An 18,850-nucleotide genomic window follows, 5' to 3' on the forward strand; every position below is an offset into this window, starting at 1 on the left:
ATACACACACACACACACTCTTCCTTTCTCTCTCATATATATAACTGGCAAATAATGTCCACCAAAATGGATTATTTTATAAGTACAGAAAAGATTATTTTTAAAAAATATATTATTTTTAAAAGCACAGCATTTAAAAAATATTTTAATTATATTTTTTATAAATCTCAAATTCCTCCTGATAAACCACTGAATCCATTAGTGTCCACTAATTGGATCAAGCCAGGTGAGCATGGGACTGTCCTTCCTTACCAGTTCCTCCAAGTCTCTCTCAAAGCTACCCACAATGAAAAGGACGGCACTGCCTGAGAAGGACTACTGCTGAAGGATGGGTTCATGACTCAGCTTTCCTCTAGAACCCCCAGTACCTCACTTCTGAATAGAAGTCGAGAAAATTGTAGCTGCTACAAACATTCTAAGAGTCAAGGAGGTTGAGAGTGGAGGAGGATGAGGAGAGGTGCCAATGTTTCTCTTTTATCACTGGATTTCCTAATTAACTGATAGATCTCAGGCCATGTTCATTGCATGTAGGATTCTCTACTGTTTATGCAGGTAAATTCTGGTGAGATTCTAAGGGAATAAAGGAAATAGAAATCAGATGATCTTACTGGTTTTGATGTTCCAGCTAATTTGGGGAGATATTATTGTGTCTAAATCCATGTGTAAATGACTCTACAAAATGGTATCTAGTCTTATCTTTCTATCACAGACATGAAAAGCTACTTGTCATCTGTCCATATTGATAGATACCCCTATTCCATTTGGCAGTGCGCATCCCTCCTATGAGAGGGAAATGATAATATCTGCAAAATCACCTCTTATACCTACCCTTGTGTCGGACCTCTCCAGACATGGCATAAGCCTTGGCTAGTAATGCGCTCGCCTCTGCAGCTTGGGGGCTGACTTCAGTGTACAAAGAGACACAGATAGAATGGGCCTAGAATACAGAAAATCGTGAGAAGGATAAGTACCCAAATGGCAGTGTTTCACTGTGGATTTTATAGTAGCTCCCATAGAAGTGCTGGTTGATTGACAGCTGATGTTTATTTAATCATGGAGTTACCTACCTGAGAGAGGAGTTTGAGCCCCAGATCTGCTGCTTCCTCTCTGTGATTCTTGAGCAAGTAATTTTACCTTCATATGTAGAAAGAATATATACTTTCCATTGATTAGGGTTTGAAAGTGAAAGTCGCTCAGCTGTGTCTGACTCTTTTCAACCCCATGGACTAACAGTCCATGGAATTCTCCAGCCCAGAATACTGGAGTGGGTAGCCTTTCCCTTTTCCAGGGGATCTTCCTAACCCTGGGATTGAACCCAGGTCTCCAGAATTGCAGGTGGATTCTTTACCAGCTGAGTCACAAGGGAAGCCCTGATTAGGGTTTGGGAAAGGTTAAATGAGATGATGCGTGCAAAGCACTGGGCACAGCACCCTTCACATGGCAGGTTCTCAAAAAATTATTACTTTTTATTATGTTTCAACACAAAAGCAAAATTATAGCTTTAGCTCAACCTCTCAAAGGTTCAGTATCAAAAAAAAAAAGTCTAGTAAAGCGTGAATCCTAGAGCCCAGCTGTCTGGGTTCCCATCTTAGCTCAGCCAATTAGTATAACATAAGGCAAGTCACTGTAATTTCTTTGAATATAAAACAGGGGTGAAAAAAATTGTATTTGTCACAAACAGTTGTAAAGATTAAATGAATATGTATATAGTGTTTAGGTATCACTAAACACTATAAGCATTAGACAAATAATAGCTTTTATTATCTGAACTAAAATGGAAGGAGTAACACTTTGGAAAAAGAAAGAAAACAGGAAGTATCCAGTACTACCCACCAGCAAGAAAAGAGCCACCTGTACTTCATACTTCATAGGCCAAACACCATGAGGTATTTCAAGGAGCTCCAGACAGCACTCAAGACAACACTTTAGAGCTAAGACCCAGTGCAGAGTTGTTATGAGTAGGGGCTGTGGGGTCAAATCTTCTGAGTTCAAATCCTTGCTCACCCACCTCCCCCGCAACCTGTTAGCTATACAATTTCCAGTGAATTAGCTATAGTTCTTTGTGCTTCAGTTTCCTAATGCTTAAAGTAAGATTAAAAAAATAAATAATGGTGCTTACTTCATATGCTTATTTCATGAAATAAATGAACTAATATAGCCTCATATGCACATGGTAAAAGCATTCCATACATTTGAACTATTATTTTTGTTGTGGTTGGGAAACCCTGATTATGTAATGTTTTATTCATTCTAAACTGGACTGCTGCTTTAAGGGAGTCTCAGACACACCGGCCAGGTTTTCTCCGTAAGTAGTGGACTCCCTGTCTTCCGGGCAGCACTCCTAAACATCTCTCCATTGTGATGTCAATAACCGGGCTTTCCGGATTGCAGGCAAATGCCTTTTCTTCAGCAGCAGACTGCTGTCACATGCACTGTTCGAGGGCAGTGCACTTTTTTTTTTGCAAAATAGGAAATCCAGTACTATGATCTGATCTCAGTCATGGGAGATACCTGAAGCCATGGGCACGGTTCTCCGTTGAGGAGAGAAAAGGTGAATTTAACCAGCAGTTTCAAGGAAAGTTTTAAGTAGCTGATACATAAAGTGCCCTACACTGTTTAAATTATGATAGACTCAACATTCCTTTGTATGTCTCGTTTCATTTTCCCCTCGGCATCTGTCAAATTAGTTACCTCCAAGCAAAACACCATCTTGGTGGTTTAACCTTAGATTGGAAATTCAACCAGCTAGACTAGTTTACAGGACAAATTAGAGCATTACACCAAAATATTATAAAATTTCATTTTAGAAGCCCTTTGCATTTGTTAAAGATGTGAACTCAGTTGCCCCTCTGGCTTTTTCCCTCAGCTCCCTCTTCCTGGCACAGACAGAGGTGAGGGAAGCCAGGAGGGGAAATGCTGTGTTAAATCAGGTCACACAGCAGACAGGCCCGCCATGAGCCTGTGTTCCCTGTCCAGAGTTTGAGGAAGGTCTCTTGTGTGGATCTGGAGGAAAATAGATCCCATCCCGTTCTTTCCTTCTGGGAACCAGGCCTGCGGCCAAACAAAGCCTCCTGGCCTGGACTTCAGCCAACCTACCTACCTGGTGCAAGTACTGGATGGCTTGCTCGTGGTTCCTCCTCAGCTGCTCGATCTGAGCAATTTCCTGGTAAAGACTGACCAGATCTGACGTATCGTCACCCTTATTGGCAATAACATTGTCAACTGCCTTTTCAAAGTATACCAGCGCAAGGTTTAACCTGCAGTTGGCCAAGGAGGCTCTGGAAGAAAAGGGACAAGGGTGGAAAGTCAGAGCGAGGTGACTTGCTCTGCAGACACAGAAGGAACTTTCTAAGAACCAAACAATTTGGCCTTCACAGGCTGATCATCTGTGTGGGTGGCTCAAAGTCCAGCCTTGCCGTAAACACACTCCTATTAACCAGTATTTTACCCACCAGATTTCACTTACTACCATTTTATCAAACCCATTAATATATCACGATAGGCTAATTTTATAAAAAAGCATATGGAAAAAATGGCGTCAGGCAGTTCATAAGATGGGATAATTTACCCCATAACAAAGACTTGTTAAAATCAAAATAAAATTTTATTACCTCTGATTCCTTCTCTTTTAGGCTAAAGCAGGGGTTTTCCTTTGTTTTGTTTGATCTAGTTTAGTTTATTCTTCCTCAGTTAAAAATAAGGCAGTATAGAGAAAACAATGTAAGTATTTCCCCACCAAAAGGGGGACGATTAAATAACTCATGGCACATCACACAATAAAATACTTCAGACATGAAAAATTTTAAATGTGCTAAGTTCAAAAAACAGAAAACTGTACTTAAAATATGATCCTGACGTGTATACATGTAAAGCACTTAGAACAGTGTCGAGAAAGTAGTTATACTTTTGTAAACATTCCAACACTTAGAACACTGCGTGTACAAAACAGGTCAACTGTGTGGAATGGATGAATTAAATACACACTCAAAGTTATTCTGAAAGAGGAACAAGGCTATCTTTCACATAAGCACAAAAATCTAAGTCACTGCCCCGTGTGTCAGCAGGAGACAGTCACTGGACTCTAACTTAAGCCTGAAGACTTAAGAATTGTTTCTGATTCAACTCTGGACATTCCAACATCTCCCCACCATTTCCCATTTGACTACTAGATTCATAGCTGTTTAGAGGAGGCAAGTATGACTCATGTATTTCATTTACTTACCATTCCATCGTCTACCCTACCATGCCAAGTGCTTACAGTTCTGGAAACAGACTGTTTTCAAGGATGTGAAGATATTTGAAAAATCTAGGGAACAGTAAACCTTTTATTATTCTTTTTTTTCCTCTGAAACTCTGATAGGCCCATTCTCATATCTAAATATTCTGATTCTCAGAGGATCCCTAACTGTAAAACAGCTAAGTCTCATTCTGGCTTGAACAAATTCCATGAACTTTGTTTCCATATGGAATACAACTTCCCTTAAAAATGCATGTGCTATGAATAACTCAAAGACCTCCAATATATTGTTCTCATTAAGTGTTTCTTCTTTATCATTTAAGTTGTCATATTTAATGACAAAGTGAAAGTGAAAGTTGCTCAGTCATTTCCGACTGTTTGTGACCCCATGAACTATACAGTCCATGGAATTCTCCAGGCCAGAAAACTGGAGTGAGTAGCCTTTCCCGTCTCCAGGGGATCTTCCCAACCCAGGGATTGAACCCAGGTCTCCTGCATTGCAGGCAGATTCTTTACCAGCTGAGCCACAAGGGAAGCCCCAAAATACTGGAGTGGGTAGCCTATCCCTTCTCCAGGGGATCTTCCCAACCCAGGAATCGAACCAGGGTCTCCTGCATTGCAGATGGATTCTTTACCAACTGAACTATGAGGGAAGACCACTTAATGACAAAAGTAGGTGGCAATTCAGAAAAAAGAAAAAAATAAAGTAATTTTAGAGTAAGTAGGAGAGGCAGCACAAGGAAGGGCTAAGAGTCTGTAAGTTCAGACCAAGTTCCAATCCAATACTTAAAGCTTATCTCCTTGGATGGTTTCTTTATCCTCAGCTCAGTCTCTTTGCCCTCTTTCTAATGAGATAAGTAATTACACCAGCTATCTCAGGGGTGGCTATGAGGATTTAATGGGAAGGAGCACAGAAAACTTAGAACATGGTGTATGCATTTGGTAAACATGAGCCTCTTTTACTATTATTTGAATCTCTGGTTCTTTTGCTCTAAATAATTTTCTCCCCTTATATACCGAGTACAGGACAATCATGTAATTCCGGGCTTTAGTCATAAAAATGAATATCCATTGGAAGGACTGATGTTGAAGCTAAAGTTCCATTACTTTGGCTGCCTGATGTGAAGATTTGACTTCATTGGAAAAGACCCTGATGCTGGGAAAGACTGAAGGCAGGAGGAGAAGGGGGTGACAGAGGACGAGACGGTTGGATGGCATCCCCGATTTGATGGACATGAATTTGAGCAAACTCCAGGAGATAGTGAAGGACAGAGGAGCCTGGTGCTTTGCAGTCCATGGGTTGCAGAGTCGGACAAGGCTTAGTGACTGCACAAAAACAAAGTCATAAAAATCCAGGCTTCTCTAAGCCCAGATCTCACCTGCCCAAAGCGATTGTTAGATCTTTCTCTGACACCTGTAATCCACAAGTGCCTCCCTTATATGATTCTCTCAGCTCCTTCATGTTTCTCTCTGACTTCTGCAGGTTGAAATACGCCTCTCTGCCAGTGAAACAGTCAAGGAGAGTGCCAGGTACACAAACACCCCCACTGACCAGGGCAGAGTTGGTAAGCAAACAAAAGGGGCCCTTGGGAAAATGTTAACAGTATCTGGGAACACACACTTCCCTCTATTTTTCATCTGAACGTGTTGTCGAGAAGGGAGGATTCTTCAGAAAAGGAACGGGGCCCTGGGTGTCTTGTGGTGTTGCAGGAGTCCAGGGCTAGGATGGGTGGCAAGCACTGGGAGTGAACGGAAACCGTGAATTACACGGGACTTCCTTGGAGGCATCTACTGTGTGACAACAATTATTCATTTTTTCCCAAGTTGGTTTCTGTGAATGGCAAAAGAGAGGAACCAATTTTGCTGAAAGGGACTTTCTGGGTCATTTAGAAAGTCCAAGCAGAGCAGCTTTTTGGCGAGAGGCAAACAGCAGGAAAGAAAATCCCCTTAATTCCCAATATCCTTCCATTTCCCGCATTCTCAATAGCCCTCTGGTGAATGGCATAAGAGAGGAAGGAAATGTATCAGATTTTGCAAGCTGAGTATATCAGGACCAAAAATGTAGAGGGGGGGATGTGTAGAGAGGAGCTCAAAGAGGGTTTATGATTATTCATGAACATGAAAGACCCCTTAGTTTTCAAAAGCAGAGATAGTACCCACAGGCTGTCAAAATCACAAGGTTTTGGAGGAGAGGCATTTTTAACTGTTCTCCCTTGAAATACGGAAAACTATTTCTTTGGTCTATTTTGCTTGGCCTTCGGCTTCATGGGCAGTGTTCTCAACAGCATTTTAGAAAGACTAAAACCATCAAGTGTACATTAAATCAGAGGTTTTTGGCTGTGTGTTACAAGTAACCTGGGGCTTTTAAAAAATCTCAGGGAACAGATGCACCCGGGGCCTACTAAATCAAACTCTCAGGGGTGGGACCCAAATAGCAATCATTCTTAAAGCTCCCCAGGGGATGAGGATGTGTAGCCTACTCTGACAGTGTTTCAAATTACCATCCATCCTCTGTCTTCCTACATGGCCACTGCCATTATCACCCACCTCCTTACTGCTAACATTGCCTGTCTTGAGGGCTCAACGAAGCGCAAGACAGGCTCCCAAAACTTTCAGGTGCCCAGGAGGTGTGTCCCCAGTGAGAACCCTCCTGGCTCAACTCAGAGCTCATGTGACTAGACACAGGAGGAACATTTGTACTTTCTAAGACGGACTTTCCTAGTGGAGGCTCATGGAGAGCTCGGACATCAGAATAGAGCTACGAGGCCTCGGTTCCACCTCCCACCCTATGTGAGATGACTCATCTGGCGTGGATGGACCCCGGCCCTGATCCCCAGATCCCGCTGGGAAGGAAAGGATATTGGTTCTGCAGGAGGCAGACCACTCCCAGAGTGTAGTAGAGCATGACCAGAGTCTCCAGAATTTGCTTTTCCTCCTTGTCTGAGGTTGTGGTTCCCTTCCAGGTCAGCAGGACATTCTTGGCGGACTCGGCATGTTTCTTGGCCTGAGCTGGAAGGCCTGGGGGAGTTGGAGGGTGAAGGGCAAGAAGGAAAACATAAAGAAGGCACATTTCAGTCAAAGGCATTCCTGGGAGGGGCTAAGGTGGGCAGTATGGTTGTCAGTACGGTCTTTAGTACTGGTTCCCCAAACTGCAGTGCATTAGAATCATCTGGAATGCTTGTAAAGAAGAAGGTTCCTGGCCACCCCCTCCCTAGACCTGTTGAGTTGGGATCTCTAGAGGAAGGGGATCCAGGACTCTATATTTGAAATTACCTGCACAAGTGTTTCTTATGCAGCCATCCTGGCATTCATCAACAGACTCTATCTGGACATCACTGATGGAGTGATGGAGACAGTAAAGGAAGTTGAGGATCCCAGTCTCAATCTCTTGCTAATGCCATGTGACCTTTTCAACCCACAGAGCTTCTCCGTTCCCCCACATGTGAAATGACAACAAAATTACAGCAGCTGCCCTTTTACCAACACATGGAGACAGTCCAGAAATGAACTGGGTTAATGCCACAGAATGCATGCTTTGAGCTTGCTGGAAAAGGGATTCTATAAAGACAGGGGCTTATGAATACAATTACTTCCATCTGGGGATTTCTTTTCAGTCCAAGATTAAGTTGTTGATACTAGTTGGTCACACACACACACACACACACACACACACACACACACACAGAGGATCTAATTTCTAATGCAGTGAGGCCCCTCTCTAGATAAAGAAGACAAAAGGGATGCCAACGCCCCATAAGACAGAACATGCGGCGTGTTTCCCCTTGTTTTCTAACTAAAGGCTGGTGTTCCTGAGCCACTTATTTGAACTGGAATTAGTCCAGTTAACAAAGGGAGATTTGGGAGTGTTCAGGTTACAGAACTATTTCCTCATCTTCCACACCAGCTCATGTCCAGTGATCTCTGATGGATAAGGGGAACCCTGGAGAAAAGAGAAAGGCCAGCAGAGAACACAGAAAGCTTTTCCTTTGCCCTCCTGAGGACCACCCATGGCTGGCACAGCTTTCCTCCCTGCAGACCCGAGGTCTGGGAAACATATTCACCCTGCCACAGAAGGAGGCCCGCTGTGCTTTTGACTTGCCCCTCCCACCCCAGCCCCCAGTTTGCTCTCTCTCTGGCTCATGGGGGGCTTCCCTGATAGCTCAGCTGGTAAAGAATCTGCCTGCAATGTAGGAGACCCCAGTTCGATTCCTGGGTCGGGAAGATCCCCTGGAGAAGGGATAGGCTACCCACTCCAGTATTCTTAGGATTCCCTGGTGACTCAGATGGTAAAGAATCCACCTGTAATGCAGGAGACCTGAGTTCTATCCCTGGGTCGGGAAGATTCCCCTGGAGGAGGACATGGCAACGCACTCCAGTACTTGGAGAATCTTCCTTGGAGAATATCCTTGGACAGAGGAGCCTGGCGGGCTACACTCCATGGTGTTGCAAAGAGTCGGACATGACTAGTGACTAAGCACAGCACACAGCACTGGCCTTTGCAGCTGCTTTCACGGCACAGTGTAGTCAGTGGCATTAGAGATGATTAAAAGGACTTGCTTTTAAAGCCTAAAGCCCTCATATGTTCAAATGTGCAGGTCCTTCTTAATGAATTGCAACGAGAACACAGTTTCTCTGAAAGACCTAAAAGTGACCCAGAAGCCAAGAAGTCTTTGTTAGAATACTCCGAAATGCCCTTTCTGTAGGTCTCAACAGAAGAGAAAAACAGACTCTGTCGCCAAAGAAAGGGCTACATCTCAAGTTACCAGATGACAGGGGTCCTCAAATTGCATGGAAAGTGCATGTTACAGTGCAGAGTCCTGGGCCTCCAGTAGTTATGGTTCACAAGTTCTAAGGGGAGAACCAAGGGTTCAGATTTATAACAGCTGTCTTAGGTGATACTGATATAGGCTGTCTGAGGACCACACTTAGAGCAACGGTGAGTTAGTAAAGTCTTTATGCAGGAAGTGGGACTCTTCTCCTGCCTAAAGAGTAGGTAGGTTCTGACTGATGGAGAAGAATGGGAAAGGGTTTCCACTAGGAGGAAACAGCCTGAGGCCGTGAAGACAGAACGTGTGTGTGTGTGCACACGTGCACACACACACACATGTGCTGGAATATTAGGGAAGGCTGTGAGAAGACCAGTCTGACTAACTGCTAAGTCACTTCAGTCAAGTCCGACTCTCTGTGACCCCATAAACTGGGTTCCTTCTCCAATGCATGAAAGTGAAAGGTGGAAGTGAAGTCACTCAGTCGTGACCCATGGACTGCAGCCCACCAGGCTCCTCCGTCCATGGGATTTTCCAGGCAAGAGTACTGGAGTGGGGTGTCATTGCCTTCTCCAAGTCTGACTAAAGGGAGGTTTAAATTAAAAGACAAGAAAAAAAATAAATTGAAAGACAAGGAAGATACGAATCGGATGGGGAAAATGGAGTCTTAGATGCCAAGACGAAGAGGCTGGACTTGATCTGCAGGGTGACAGGGAGTCTTTACAGGTCCTGAGAAGGTAGCAGCAACAGAAAACTCTGCCAGGGAATCAGACCAAGACAACGGACTAGGAAACTGAGAGTCTTTTTATCAGATAGGTTACTTTCCATGACCAGCTGGGCCCTTGGGATTGTGTCAATAAGGAGAGCAGGAACCACATTTAGATGCTTCCCTGGGTGTAGAGGAAGGAGAAAAGTGAAACTGGATGAGCCACTGAAAACCACTCCTGGATCAGCACAACACTGCTCCTGGGCTCCTAAATGAGAAACAGATCCTAAAGTCGTTCTGAGGCTTTGCAAGTCTCCCTCTCAGCCCCACACCCCAGCCCTGGGGGCCCAGCGCTACTTGTGAAATCCCCAAGAGGAACACTTCCTCTATACGCATCAGCTAGTTAATTATATAGTTTCTTGTCTCCCCCTTCATTGCTTTGTGTTCCTTCTGATGAAAAAGCAGAGCTCGTGACCAGTGGGCCTTAAGTAAATGAACTAAACAGCTCATTAAACTTCAAAGTTCAGCCCTAAAGAAAAAATGACTCCTTTACCCTTCCCAGAATGCACTTTGGTCTCCAAAGTGGGATGTGTATACCCTTCTGGGTATGAAAGATGCCATTAGGGTGTGTGGGAGGGGATAAAAACTTCTTTTTTTTAAAAAAAGTATTTATTGTTTTTCATTTTAATGAATATTTATAATAGTACATAATATTTGATGCCATTGTACATAGTTTATAATAAATACATATTTATGGAGAGCACACAAAACTTTTTTAGTGCTAAGGAAGCTAACTCTCAGGAGTTTAGAGACCACAGCTTCAGACAAATGTTTTCTAAAGTTTCCAAGTATGAGAAAAGTCCTTTTTTTGTTTAAAAATAAAAATCTCACTCTCGGACTTCCCTGGTGGTCTAGCAGTTAAGAATCCACTTTGCAATGCAGGGGATATAGGTTCAATCCCTGGTCAGGAAACTAAGATCCCACATGCTGTGGATCAACTAAGACCACACAATGCAACTACTGGAGCCCAGCGCCATGACTAGAGAATGCTTGAACAACAGTGAAAGATCCTGCATGATGCAACAAAGATCCCATGTGCCAGGGCTAAGACATAATGCAGCCAAATAAATAAAATAAATTTTTAAAATGTCACTCTGTGATAATATTTTTATAATATTCCCTACATGAGAAAATTCAGGATGACAAAAAAATATGATGAATCAGAATCTAATGCTTTATAGTAATTACAAGAAAACTCTCTTTTGTGGAAAAATAGTGTCTGCATATATGTGTACATGTAAGATTCATTTCCTCTCTCTCCAGAGGACACTCACAGATCAGTGACCTTGTTCCCTAACTCCAAGTCCCAACTCCCCAGTTCCAACGTCTATTCCGAGACCAGGTCAGTTTCCTTTACTTGCTTTCCCAAGCCAAGGACACCAGCCTTCTCCCTGCACCAGGAATGCAGCAACTACAGAAGTGAAAATCAGGGCAGCAGCAAGACCTGCTTCTGAAGCCTGAGACTCAGAAACCACAAGCACATACTGATAGACTGGGAAAGGGGTCCGGAGATTGTTCACCCGACGTATCAATCATTTCTTTTTAATTTAGGATAAGATTCCACCACTGATGTCTGTTACTCTGACTCAGGCCACAGACAATCTGCTCAGAGCTCCTCAGCCTTTGTCACCTTAGAACATCACCTATATTTAGGAAGTTCTCACAGTAGTGATTAAGAGAGCAGGGTCTAGGGCCAGACTTCCAAGTACAGAAGTTGGCTTAGCCACTACCTGAATGAGTTACTTAATCTACCTGTACTTTAGTCTGTTCATCTATAAGACAGCAATGAAAATAACTCCTAACTTGTATGGTTGTTGCAAGGATTAATTTAATTCATGAAAAAGGACCAAAACAGTTCCTGGCACACTCGTGGGAAATGAGTTTAAATAAATATTAGCCATCATTATCATTACTACCAGGGTCCGTACCTCTTAAGCAATTTATTATACTTGTCCTTACATACTCTGGACATTCTTCATAAAGCTGCTTACAGCATCTCTATAAAAGACTGCCTTCTCAAATGCACAAGCTTCCTGAAGGTCTGACCACCTGGGTTTTTTATCATTCCTTTTTGTTCCTGTACCAGTTTTTTTTTTTTTTTTTTTTTTTTTAACCAACTAGACAGAGAAGGTAGGGTTCATGACTTATACTTCTTTTTTGGTGTTTTGCAGAACTTATAATAGAGCCCCAGACACTTGGAAAGACCCCAGTAAGAACAGGCTAACAGATTAATTTATTGCTTCATTAAAAATAGGAACAGTCTCAGGAAACTGAGGAAACTGTCCATATTTCTATTTCCTTCTAAACACTTGGAAACAGCAGTAGCAAGGTGACCGGCCACCCCGTTGTTCTCCACCTGCCCTTCTCTCATCCACGGAAGCCCTAGCCTCAGGACGGTTCTCATCAGATCAGCTGGTAACAGAGTTCCACTTCTAGTGTCCCCTTACTCTATTTCAGCAGCCCACTGCCTTTTATACTCTGCTTTCCGAAGGCCTTGTGTTCTCTCGTTATTGACTCATGGACCCATCGCATCCATTGCTCTATTTTTAAAACCTTCAAACTCTCTATCTGGCTCCTTCCTCACTGTGAGAAATCTTCCCAGGTCTCCTCCTCTTATAAATTTCATGTGACTTTTCTGGCTTCCCTAACTACCTTCTATTTCCCCACATCCCTTTCACTATGCAGGAGGTGACATACATAGTCTAGACTGCTGGCCCCTGTGCCTTCCCCTCATTCCTGGGATCTGGCTTCTGCTCTAACCCTTCTGCATGTTCTCGTGAGGTCCCCAAAGGCGTCCTACTGAATCAGTGTGGTCACGGTTTCTTACATCCCCATCTCATGGCAGCATTAGACACCCTGGCTGCTGGCTTCTCCTCTTGGCTTCCAAGGTACTGCACTAACTTGATTCTCCTTGATAAACTTCTGACTCATTGCTCACTCTGCCAGGGTCCCCTGTTCCCTCCCATAAATGTGTCCATTCTCCAAGGGTCTGTCTTTTCACTTCTTCCTTTTCTTCTCTCTTTCCTCCAAGAAGTTTTATCAAGTCCTATAACTTCAACCTTGGCCTTTACGCTTATAATTTTCCATTGCCCCTCCCTACTTCTGGTCTCAAATATTCCTCCATGGTTATGATTCCCTTCCTTTCTTCCCAAGTTCTGGTCCCAGTTTTCCAGCACCTAGTTAAAATATACTCGTGGCTTTTGCTACTGCAACTCAAAATCAGTATATCAAAAACCAGATCCACTTTCCTCTTCCACTCCACTTTCTTTCTTGATCTGCTTGTCTCTGACAGTGGCACCTTGAGAGGCCTGAAACTTCATGGTCATTTTGGGGCCTCACTTTTCCTCAACCCCAAATCCAGTGCCATGTCCTGCCAATTCTTTCTTCACAGTCTTTTTGGAATAAGCAGTACATACCCATGGTTCAAAAGTCAAAATTTTATGCAAAGGTAAATGTTGAGCCCTTACTTCCAATTTTATCATCTTTTACCACAAGCAACCTCTAGGTAACTTTTCTTTCTTGTGTTTCCTTCAGTATTTCTTTATATGAATATAAGCACATATTCTCATTTCTCTCCCATCCTTCTCACCCAGAAAGAGGCAGGTTACAAACACCGTCCTGCATGGTGCATTCTCTGTCGCCTCAAGATGGATCCAGGAGATCTTTCCCTGGTTGTAGATAGAACTTCCTCATGCGCTTTCTAAGACTGCATACCCCTAGTGTGCATATTATTGCTTCATGAGCACACTTGTTTTTTTTCCAATCTTTTACTATCATAAACAGTGCTGCAAAGAATAATCTCAGCCATACTGTCTCATCCAGGTTATAACTGTAGATTCAGGAAAGAGTCCCAGAAGTGGGATTTCTGGCTCAAAAGGTAAAGGTATCTGTGCATCACAGACTTTCAAATCCCTACCTTCTCACTTGTGGCCCTGTCATCAGCCTGAGTTTACACCTAGATGTAAACAGCTAGATGAGATGGCTTCCACTCCAGTTATCATTGCTAAACTGACCTTTCCACAAGCCCACTTTGATTTACTCACCACTTGCTAGAAAATCTCTACTAGTCCTCCTTGTTTATCAAAAAAGGACTAGTTCCTCAGCCTGCCCCCATGTGCCCTTTCCAGGCTCACCTGAGCAGTCCTCAGTGTAGCTAGCCAGGCTGCTGATTGCTTTCTAAACACACATTGCACCTTCCCACCTCCAGGCCTCTTCCCAGGCTTTGTTATTCATCCGAAATGTCCACCCCTTCCTCTGCCCACCCAACCCTAGACATTTTTCAAAGGACCTTCTTGAATGGTACCTCTTCCTGAATCTATCACTTACTACCTTCAGCAAGAAATGATTTTACCCAATGACCCCAAGGTCCATCTAGTCAAAGCTATGGTTTTCTCAGTAGTCATATTCAGATGTGAGAGTTGGATCATAAAGAAGACTGAGTGCTAAAGAATTGACGCTTTCAAACTATGGTGCTAGAGAAGACTCTTGAAGGTCCCTTGGACAGCAAGGAAATCAAACCAGTCAATCCTAAAGAAAATCAGTCCTGAATATTCACTGGAAGGACTGATGCTGAAGCTGAAGCTCCAATCCTTTGGCCACCTGATGTGAAAAGCTGACTCACTGGAAAAGACCCTGATGCTGGGAAAGATTGAAGGCAGGAGAAGGGGATGACAGAGGATGAGATGGTTGGATGGCATCACTGACTCAATGGACATGAGTTTGAGCAAACTCTGGAAGATAGTGAAGGACAGGGAAGCCTGGCGTGCTGCAGTCCATAGGGTCAGAAAGAGTCAGACACAACTTAGCAACTGAACAACGGCAGCATCCCCAAAGCCCTGTATTTAAACCAGTCCCATAGCATCTGCCTTCTGGTGCCTTCTTATCATAGCTGTCTATGTGTAGCTCACCTTCTACATGAGGTTATAAATTCTCTAAAGGCCAAGACTGTGCCTTCTGTACCTTATAGTTCCCAGAGTCCTCTTCACAGCATCTCCCGTACACAAATGTCTCATTAAATGCTGCAAGATTGTTTATTGAGAGAAATTAGTCTTCTGGCTTGAAGCCCTTTCCCCAGTACTGGAAAAGGCTCCCAGGGAAATGAGGCAGGCAGGTCTGCTGGCCATAAAACATGGACGCGTGCAGCGAGGCATGAGCACACACAGATGCATATGTCCTGCCTACATGGAAGCCTGGTTCATAAATTCTATCCATTTTAAAGCAGTTGCAGAATTAATGACAACAAAACTAAGTGGAATTCAGCAAGCACTTCATCCCTCTTGAAGGTTTGTGATTTTTCAAAGCTTTTGTTATTTTATTTGAAGGACCACAGACTTTTTTAAAAGTGAAGAAATTGGGTAAAGCCTATACCCGAAATAAAAGACCCTGGGCTATTCTCAAGGAAAGGTCATGATCATAACCTAGAAAAATTCTAGGCTAGGTTTCAGAAAGTCTGGGTGCAAGGTTGAGCACTATTATATTATGTGGACACTTAACCAGGAAGTTGCTTTTCCCATCAAGAAAAAACAAACACACAAAAAGACCTTCCTTTACAGGAAAACTTTTTCCCCCCTAACCCCTGACTCAAATGTGGTTGCCCATTCATGTGGCAGTAAGAACTGTGAGTCAGGGAAAAGAGGGCAGTGCCCCCAGCATCTTTTGTGACATGACCTGTTTACCTGTCTTGAGTCAGCTTGGAATCTAACTGGAAAAGAAAAACTCAAGGTCTACTGGGGCTGCTCATACAAAGTGCTGACTTCAGAAGATGAAGCCCAACCTCCTTCCACAGACCCACTCAGTAATCCTTCCAAAGAAAGAGGGGCTGCATCTGCCTTCCCTCGGTTCAGACAAACACCCCCCTCAGATGCTTCTGGTTCCTTCCTCTTGGTTTCAAGTTGCCCTCACCTCCAGTCAGAATTTCAGAAACAGCTTCCTAAATTGTCTTCCTGAATCTGGGCTCTTCCAGGGCCCAAGGAGTTTACTTGTTGCCAAACCAGCTGTCAATGACTTGACTGACAAATCCATGGGTCTCTCTTCAGCCTTCACCCCATTTGACTTCTCTCTGCCATCAGAACCTGCTGAAGCCACACTGTGCTTCTTCTGAAATGCCTTCTCCTCCCTTGGTTTCCCTGAGATGGCCTTCCTGATTCTTCTATTTCCTCACTGGCTCCGCTTCCTCTACCCCATTTTGTCCTTCAGCCTTCTGTCCTCTGCCTTCTTTCCCTCATTATTATCTTTATCTCTAAGACCCCCATCCTACTGCCTGCCTCAGCCATGGGCTTTCCCTTGTCTTGACGAGCTGTGCATTGGGGACGGGATGGATCCTCCCCTGGTCATCCCCACCCCCAGTGTGGTTGTGTGTGTGCTCAGCATGGCTCACCCACCCACACCCAACTGGGAAACAGAGTACCTCTCAGTGTCAGGTAGCCATAAGCCAGGGTGGCCAAAGCCTGTGCACATTTCCAGTGTTCTTCCCCAAAAATAATCCGAGAAAGGATGACACAGCGAATCAGCTCCTTATTTGCTTCAATGTTCTGCAGAGAGCAAGCAAGTCATCATGCTTTCTGGAAAGGAGGAAAATCTCCAGCCCACATCTCATCACTGGAAGACAGGACTTCATCCACTGTCATCTTTTTCCCTCATCCCCACTTCCCATCCCACAGCCAATCCAGCAAGTCCTGTTGGCTCCACCTTACTAGTAAGTCCTAAAGCTAAGCTCTTCTCTTCATTCCTGCCATGCATACCCAGGCCAAGACACCCTCACCTATGACCTGGGTGACCTCAGCCCCTCCTACTGCCTCCACCCCTGCATGCCCCTAGGTTAACTTTCTACATCACAGCCAGAGGGACTTATTTTCACCTCTCACTGTGAAAAATTTTAACAGTATGCAAAAACAGAATGGCCAATGACTCACTTAGCTGCCTCAAGTAACTATTCATGGTCAATCTTGTTTCATATCTATGCTCCACATGTACCTACCCTCTCCCTCTATGACTCTGAAGCAAATCCAAGATACTAAGTCATCTCATATTTCATAAGTACCTCCAAAAGATATGGACTTAGAAATACTGGGTTGGCCGGATAGTTCGCTTGGGTTTTTCTTTAACATCTTGGAGAAAACCCAAATGAACTTTTGGGGCCAAACCAACAGAACCACAAAATCAGTATTGCACCAAAATATTACCAATGATTCCTTGCTATCAAATACCTAGTCCCATAAATCTAATAATTACCTCATAGTTTGCAGTTTGATTGTCCAAACACTGAGATCTATTTTTCTGAGTGTCCTTTAATCCATGGATTCCACCTTTATTTCTAATTCTTTTCATTGAAAATTATTTATGGAAGAAACTGATATGGAAGAAATAGTGTTTCCCAAAGATGGAAATTGGATTGACTATATCCTTATAGTGTCACTCAACATGTCCTTCCACCCTCCATTCTGCCTTTATATTGGTCATTGGATTTAGACGTTTGGTTACCTTTAGCTTTTTTTTTTAACCCAAGCAAAACTACTTCATATGTTCTACCATCAGAAGACACCTAATCTCTGCTTGTCTCTTGCTGATGAAGGCAAAACTACATGAATAAATCTATAAAAGATAATAGAATGATGATATCCTAATTCTATCATTCCTTCTTCATATGTTAGCTGGAATAACTTTATAAAAATGAAATCTCCCCTCATCTATTTCTTGGTTACCCAACAGTACAGTTCACATCAGAAGGACAGGATATACACTTTAATCTTTCCCTTAATTTACCAGCTTTCCAAATAATGAGTTCATTCACTAGCACCTGCCAATGGTGACCAAGTAACTAGGTGTTTATCATTCTTTTTCTTCTCCTCCATCTTTTTCTCCTTCTTCTAAATTTTTGTTATTATTTATGATCATAAGCATATCTGGATTTTTAAATATATCTGATGCTCCTGAATACAGCGAACTACTTTCTAGCTCAGGGCTTGTACACCTGCCGTTCCCCAGCCTGGGACACTCTCACAGATCATTACCCTCTTGTGCCATTTTCATTTTGTTCACCTCAGAAAGGCCTTCCTTGGTCACTTTAATAAAACAGCCTCTCACCCCATCACTTACTATACCCCATTACCAACTTTAATTTTTTTCTTCATGGCATCTACCTCTCTCTGATATTCCATTAACTAAAATTTTTTGTCTATGATCTGTCTCCCCAAATAGAAAATAATAGAAAATAATAGAAAATGTGTTCCTCAAGAACAGTTTCTTCCTCAAGTTCACTACTGTATGCTCCATGCACAGAGGAGGCCACTCATTCAGTACTTGCTGAATAAATCATCTCTCTACTGGCAAACATAAGGATGGGGTGGGGAAAGAGTCCCTGGCCCTGTAGAACTGATGGGCAGAGCTCTGTTAAGAAATCACAGAATTACATCTTTAACGCATAGATGTCAGTAACTTTACACAGTCACCAGGTAGCTGCACTGATTGACAAAGCCAGGCATTTATTTCCTGGTGAGATGGAACAGCACTTTAGGAAGCCCGGAATTCTGATCCTGGTTCTGACATTTACTGACTGTGAGGTTTGGGGCAAGAACACCCTGCGTCCCAGCTTCCTTTTCTACTTAGAGATCTATACCACTCACCTCACAGGATTACTCTAGAGGAAAGTGAGTCAATATCAAAGGGATCCGAATCTGTTCTGTATTATCTGACTGTAACCCCCTTACAGAGTAACACACAGAGAAGTCTAAGGACTGCTCTCTTCTGACCCCCGTGACCCCCACGTCCTTCCTCACCTTAGGCTTCATCCCTCTGCACTCAAACAGAAGCAAACAATGTGAGAGGGGCATTTCCCCTCACACTTTAAAAACAGCCATTCGGTCAGAACATGTGTTCTTCATGGGCTGACCACACAGTAAATACTAAGTTCTATTCCGAGGAAGCATAACACCACGAAAAATGCCTAGAATGAGAGTCCAAAGCATCGAGTCCTTTCCTGGCTCTGGATGTCCTGTGTTCATCCATCCCCACACTTCCTGTCCTGGCACAGAGACAACCAGTATGGGCTCCAGAGCTCAGCCCAGCGTTGCCTCTGCCACCGCC

The 18,850-nt window shown here is 43.4% G+C and overlaps 1 protein-coding gene across 1 annotated transcript in view; it reads right to left on the bottom strand.

Annotated features, from left to right (window-relative positions):
- The window catches only part of TTC23L (tetratricopeptide repeat domain 23 like), a 63,928-nt gene that overhangs the window by 37,120 nt on the left and 7,958 nt on the right, over positions 1 to 18,850 (bottom strand). Inside the window, exons 4-8 of the mRNA XM_055554668.1 lie at positions 16,176 to 16,299; positions 7,099 to 7,255; positions 5,617 to 5,742; positions 3,101 to 3,278; positions 829 to 937 (exon numbers count right to left, since the gene is read on the bottom strand). Coding sequence (XP_055410643.1) covers positions 829 to 937; positions 3,101 to 3,278; positions 5,617 to 5,742; positions 7,099 to 7,255; positions 16,176 to 16,299 — 694 coding nt within the window. The remainder of the gene's footprint in view (positions 1 to 828; positions 938 to 3,100; positions 3,279 to 5,616; positions 5,743 to 7,098; positions 7,256 to 16,175; positions 16,300 to 18,850) is intronic.

Source organism: Bubalus kerabau, chromosome 18 (genome assembly GCF_029407905.1).
Source record: "Bubalus kerabau isolate K-KA32 ecotype Philippines breed swamp buffalo chromosome 18, PCC_UOA_SB_1v2, whole genome shotgun sequence".
In the NCBI taxonomy this organism is placed as follows: domain Eukaryota; kingdom Metazoa; phylum Chordata; class Mammalia; order Artiodactyla; family Bovidae; genus Bubalus; species Bubalus kerabau.